General features: G+C 56.3%; 1 protein-coding gene and 1 pseudogene across 2 annotated transcripts in view; one reads left to right on the forward strand and one right to left on the reverse strand.

Moving 5' to 3' along the window:
- The window catches only part of LOC131093432 (class II histocompatibility antigen, B-L beta chain-like), a 30,391-nt gene extending 29,166 nt beyond the window's left edge, over positions 1–1,225 (forward strand). For both annotated transcript variants that reach the window (XM_058040598.1, XM_058040600.1), the window contains exons 3-5: positions 49–333; positions 938–1,044; positions 1,145–1,225. In XM_058040598.1, the coding sequence (XP_057896581.1) occupies positions 49–333; positions 938–1,044; positions 1,145–1,153 (401 nt within the window). In that variant the 3' untranslated portion in view covers positions 1,154–1,225. The remainder of the gene's footprint in view (positions 1–48; positions 334–937; positions 1,045–1,144) is intronic.
- LOC131093389 (zinc finger protein 883-like) overlaps positions 1–6,369 on the reverse strand; it is a 115,033-nt pseudogene that overhangs the window by 63,077 nt on the left and 45,587 nt on the right.

Consider the following 6,369-nt stretch of genomic DNA (forward strand, 5'->3'; position numbering starts at 1 on the left):
CAGTGCCCCCCAGCTGATCCCAGTGTGTCCCCGCTCTCTCTCTCCCAGTGTCCCCCAGCGTGTCCATCTCGCTGGTGCCCCCCTCGAGCTCCCAGCCCGGCCCCGGCCGCCTGCTCTGCTCCGTGATGGATTTCTACCCTGCTGCCATCCAGGTGAGGTGGTTCCAGGGCCAGCAGGAGCTCTCGGAGCACGTGGTGGCCACCGACGTAGTCCCCAACGGGGACTGGACCTACCAGCTGCTGGTGCTGCTGGAAACGCCGCCCCGGCGCGGGCTCAGCTACAGCTGCCAGGTGGAGCACGTCAGCCTGGAGCAGCCCCTGAGGCGGCACTGGGGTACGGGGGAGCCCCTGGGGGCGCTGGCAGAGCCGCTGGGCTGTGCTGGGAGCCACTGGGAGGGAGCTGGAGAGAGCCGGGCTGGAAGTGGGAGAGAGGCTGGGGGCTGGGTAAGGGCCGGGAAGGGGTTTGGGGGATGCTGGGGAGGGTGGGATGGGCTTGGAGGGGTCCTGCTGGGCACTGGGAGGGAGTTTGGGGGTGCTGGGTGTGACTGGGAGGGAGTTTGGGGGTGCTGGCTGTGACTGGGAGGGATCGCAGTGAGCCCAGAGGGGCTGGAAGGAGATCGGCGATGGCAAAGCGGGGCTCGCCATGAGCTCGGTTGTGCTGGGCACAGACTGGGAGGGCTCTGGCTGAGTCCTGCTGGGGCTGCCAAGGGACTGCGAGAGGCTTTGGGGGTCCTGGGGCGCTGGAGGGCAACTGGGAGGGGGCTGTGGGATGCTGAGAGGGACGGGAGAGGCTTTGGTGGCTCCTGGCCAGGACAAAAAGGGATCGGAGGGAGGTTTCAGGGGGCCCTGGCTGGGCTGGGGGCCACAGGGAGGGCGCTGGGAGGGTAGGGGGTATCGCTGAGAGGTTTTGGGGGTGCTGAGCCCTGCGGACCCCCCAGAGATGCCGCCGGACGCCGCCCGCAGCAAGATGCTGACGGGCATCGGGGGCTTCGTCTTTGGCTTCGTCTTCCTGGCGCTGGGGCTCGGCTTCTCCCTGCGCAAGAAGGTCAGGGCGGGTGCCGGGGGTGGCATCCCCGCCGTGGCAGAGCGTGTGCGCTCCCGCCGGGGCCCCCAGCCCGGTGTCACCCCCTTTTCTCTGCCCACAGAGCTCCTGAGCCGGCGGCGGCCGCAGCCCCTCCCCGTGGGCTCGGGCCCGGCCGGGACCCCCCGCTCCGTCCCCGCTCCGCTGATTTTGGGGGGGTCCCGTGTCCCCCCAGCCCCGCTGGCGCTCTGCCCCCGCCCAGTGCCTGCTCCCAGTGCTCCCAATAAAGCTTCCCAGTTGGGCCCGGGGCCGTTTATTGGGGGGCGATGGGGAGGGGTTTGGGGAGGGGGGGGCGATGGGACGGATTTGGGCAAAGGGAGGGGGACAAAGGGTGGGGGCTGGGCCCGGGGGGAGGGGTCGCTGCCCGCGGATCCCGCAGTGCCCGGTGCAGGACGAGCTCCGTGCGCCGCTCCATCTCCATCCGCCGTGGGAGAATCCACGCAGGATAATCCCGGGTGACCCCCAGGGTCGGAGCCCCACGTGTTGGGAACACTCCTGGCTGCGGGTTCCACATCTTCCTGGCCCCCCATGGACACCTCGATTAAGGCCGGGGGGTCCCCACTACTTTTCTTGTTTCTGCTCCTCTCCTCATCTCCCCTTTCTCTTCCCCCGGGTCAATCGCTCCCCCTCGCCCCAACCTCCCCCACTCCTTCTCCCGCCTCCTTCCCCTCTTCTCTCTCACATCCCCCGCCCCTTCCTCCATGGTTTCTTGAAGGGTCCAGTTCCATCTTTCCTTGGCTACAGCCCTGAGGGCTTTTCCAGATGACTTCACTACTGCACTCTCAGACTGAGAGTGGGGAATCTTGGTGCTTGGTTTCCTCATTGCAGCTGCCTTTGACAGGGTGTGTTTCTGTCCTCAGCTGATTTTGGCCTCTGCGCTCAGCTCAGCCCTGAGCAGGACAAGTGCATCTCCATGGTGGGCACTGCTCACTGGATGGCCCCAGAAGTTGTGACCAGATCTCCTTATGGCCCCAAGGGGGACATCTGGGCCTTTGGCACTGTGACCATCAGCATGGTGGAAGGAGAACCTCCTTACTTCAGGGAAACGGCGGCCATGGTAAGAGGCAAATTCTGCAGTGGCTGCAGAGGCCTGTGAGCACAGGGGGACCCTGCACTGGGAGCAGCAGCTGGAGGTTTCTGCACATGGGAAGGGAATTCCCAGAGGACTCCAGCCTCCACACAGGAGACTATTCCTCAGTCTCCAGCAACAATTTGCTTTGGGATTTATGTTGTTGCAGCTCATCTGACTGTGAGGATGACCTGGAAATGTGAAGCAAGTGCATCAGGTCTAATGTTACCTTGAAGAAAACCCCACACCAACCCCACATCTTGCCCCCAAACCCAACAAGTTTTCTGCAGGAGTTTCTAAAAGAGTTTTGTGAGGGGATTTCCCCCTGATTCTTCTCACTTGAAAACTTGTTGAAAAAATGAAGATGATTGCTTAACATCCCCATAGTCTAACGTATTTCTTTCCTAGTCCAAGCTACTTTCTCCGTGTCACCAAGTCTGAGCTTTCAGCAACACAAACCTCCTGGTCCTTGCCTGGCAGTTTCTGGGATGAGGCATCAGGAATGCATTTACTTGAGTGTCAGTGGCATTGCAGAGATGCACTTGATGTAAGAATCCTCTGAAATAACACAGGCAGACCACACTGACTCTGTAAAATGGCCTGTAAAGCTGGTGTCCACATTTGGAGAAGCAAAATGGGCTATTTCTGATGGAGGTTCCTACTAACAGAGTCAGCCAATGAAACTGGCTCTCAAGGCGAGATCATTTGGATGTTGCAGTGGCTGTGGCAGCCCCAGGGTTTGGGTTTTTTGCTGGCATAGCAAAATGAGCTCTGAGCAGCATCTGTGGCAGGGAGGAAAGTGCCCCTGGAGCTGGTGCTGAGGCCTGGGGTGGATGTGAGCCCATGTGGGTGTGAAGGGAGCCGGCAGAGCACTGAGTTTGCTTTCCCTGCAGGCTCGCGCTCTGATCCGGCAGAACGGGACCCCGCAGCTGCAGGAGCCCCGGCGCCTGTCGGCTCTGCTGCGGGACTGCCTCGAGTGCAGCCTGGAGCCGGACGAGGAGCGGCGCTGGGCTGCCCAGGAGCTGCTGCAGCTGAGGGCCAGGGGCTGCAGGGGAAGCAGCAGCGCCAGGGAGGGGTTTTCTTGTGGGGCCCCCTCCGACAGTCTCCAGTCTGGCTGCATTCCACACGCAGAGCAAGCAGAATCCTCGCCTGCTGTGGCTTGGCAGGCTCCTTTGGAGCTCATCTGGGCCTGGTGCCCCACAGCGAGCAGGGACATCTTCAAGCAGCTCAGGGGGCCCAGAGCCCTGCCTGACCTGAGCTTGGATGTTTCCAGGGAGGAGGCACCTCCCACATCTCTGGACACCTTCTGTCAGTGTTTCCCCACTCTGCTGGTTAAAAAATTCTTCCTTAGATCTAATCTGAGCCTGCTTCCCTGTCCTCAGTCTCAAACCATTTCCCTTTGTCCTGTTGCAACAGAGCCTGTGAGGAACTTGACTCTGGAAAGTAACAGTTCATTTCTTTCCTTTTTATCCTTTGGGCAGCACCCATTTTTATCATCAGCCAAGCCTCTCTCCAGCCTGACCCCTCTGATCACTACAGTGAAGCAACTGAGGGAGCAGAGGAGGAGATGAAGCCCTTGAGGACAGCTTTCAGTTACAGAAGTCAGGACAACTAGTTAGTTATGGTAGTTAGCACTGTTGTTGGTTATGGTAGTTAGGACAGCCTGTTTGTTATGGCAGTTGTTTGAATAAAAACTCTCTTAATCCTCAACTGCCTTGCTGTGTCCCTTCCTCCTCCTGCTGTGCCTCAGCTACCTGGAGCAATGTGAGGGGAGAGCGGGCCCAGCCTGGCCCAGAGCTGAGCCCCAGCAGAGCCCTGGCAGAGCCCAGAGCAGCCTCGGCCCCTGCAGAGTCAGCCTGGAAGGAGGCGCTTGGAGCCTTCTGGGCTGCACCCGGCTCTGGGTTACAGACTGGGTGTGCTGGAAAATGCCACCGGCTCTGCACAAGGGCAGAAGGGGCCCGGGGAAGGCCCAAGTGCTCCATGCAAGGGAAAAACCTGCCCTGGCTTTGTTATAAATAACTGGGTAGTGTTGGCTTTTGCTATTAGGTACTGACTTCTGCAATCTATTCTTAATCACACTGATTTCGATAGAGTACAGTTTGTAATCACGTTTTACTGCTTTTGCTATAGTATAATTTGTCAGCTTTTTGTGGCCAATGCCCTGGCTCCTGTGTTGCTCATATCCTCAGAACATCATTTATGGATCACATTTTAGTTTGTGGACAGTGTGATAAACGTACATTATAGTTTTGTCTTTTGAAAAATATTAAAGTGGATGCCATGTGTTGTGCATTAGAATGTGAACTTTTGCAGAAGTAGCTGTAGTTGTGAAATAATAATTAATGCTTTTATTTTTGTAAATAATTGAAAATAACACTTCAGAGATAGCTGTGAAATAGCCAATGTTTATTTCAAGTACTTGTGGAAATAGCTAAAACCCTCTGCATGGTCAGACAACATTTAAGGAAGGGATGTGATGAGGAGCCCTGCCACTGACCCTTGCACTGTCAATAACTGTCACCTGCTGAAACCACAGAACTGGGGCCCTTATGAGGGAGTGACACACAACCCTCAAAACAGCAATCCATGATTCCTGCACGTGCTCTAAAAAGGCGAGTTGGGGGTCAAACCAACCTAAAGAATTCCTGGAGCATGTAAACGAGTTCAGAGAAATGTTTGAATGTGTATAACCATTATGAATATGTATTTGAACAATAGACTGGAAAAACTAGACAAGAAGAGTTGCTGTGGTTAACCAGTGTGCCTCTGGCCATCGCCAAGCACCCAGCGCTGTTACTGATTTGTCCCTTATTATTCCTTATTAAACTTTCAAATATTCTAAAGAGTGAGGCTCATTTCTCACAAAACCCAAGGTGCTCACCCCTTGTTCTTCCCGCAAAGACAGGATTTGTCAATCCTAACCTATGTCTGGATGGAGGAGAAGGAGGCTGCGAGGAAAAGGAAGATGCACTGGTGTGGAGGCCCATGGGAGTCTCAATCTCCAACCCGTGTGGGACTGGTCCCCAAGAAGAAGAATAGATTTCAAAGTTATGGTAAAAAGCTTGCTTCTCCCATAGATCTTTGCAAGTACATGCTGATTTATGGAAAGTTATGTTACCCCATTGGCCCCTTGGCCTAATTACCCCAGTTCAAACCCTATTACCCATCTTTGGTTAGTCCCTAGAATGTTCTCCCTCTCTGTCCCTTCATTGGCCCTAATTTACTGCATTCCTCTGCCCCTGTTTCCCTATTAGCTGACCCGACACTTAACCCCTCCTTTGCCCCATTTTCCCCCATATCCATTGGACGTGACCCTCAGCTCCACCCTCACTACCCCAAATAAAAACCCCCTGTGCCCTCAGCTTGCGCCCTGTCTTTGTCCCTGGGCCCTGTTTAGCTCTGTGCCCTGTTCCTTTACCAATAAACCCAGTTTGCTGCAGATCATACCCAGACTCATCTTGCTGACTTTGTCATCTTTATAAAGCAGCTGAGAGCTTCGGGCTCCGGAGTGCCGGACGCTCCAAGGGCCTCGGCAGCGCCAGGACGCTCCAGGCTGGGACAGCCAGGCAGGGCAGGAGGAATCACTGCCCCTTTCCCCTCTCTGCTGCTCCATCTCCCAGCCCAGCATCGCTGCAGGACAGCCTCACTGCCAACGCAATCCTGCCAGGCATGGACTGGGGAGATCTCCTTCCCCTTCCCTCTGGCATGGAGGCAAATCCCATCTTCTCCTTGTCTGCCCTCCTTCCTCTCCTCATTCTGTCCTTCATCCATTCATGTTCCTTTCCCATTTCCTTCCTTATTTGTTCCTTCTTGTTTTTTCCTCTCCTCCTGCCTTTTCCTTTGCCCTTCTCCCTGTCTCTCCCTCTCCTTGTCCTTCTTCCCCCAGGCACTGAGCTGCGGACAGAGACCAGGGAGAACAAATCCCTGCCACAGAACCTCGTGGAAGAAGCCATTTGGAACTGCTCCATGGTACAGGAATCCAATAGGGAGGAAGAGCTCCAGAGATCCCACACGAGGAGGGCCTGCAAACCCAGCCTGGGGAGCTGTGAGGAGGTAAAAGAGTAAAAGCTTCCCTGGGCTGGGAAAGGCATGGGGAATGTGAGAAGAGCTTCAGGCAGAGCTCAGCCTGTTCCTCGTGACTGCAAAAATGGCGGTGCCGGACGCAGACATCCATGGGGCTGCAGAGATCCCCCTGCAGATCCATGGGGCTGCAGAGATCC

The sequence above is a fragment of the Melospiza georgiana genome, chromosome 25 (genome assembly GCF_028018845.1).
Source record: "Melospiza georgiana isolate bMelGeo1 chromosome 25, bMelGeo1.pri, whole genome shotgun sequence".
Taxonomy (NCBI): Eukaryota; Metazoa; Chordata; class Aves; order Passeriformes; family Passerellidae; genus Melospiza; species Melospiza georgiana.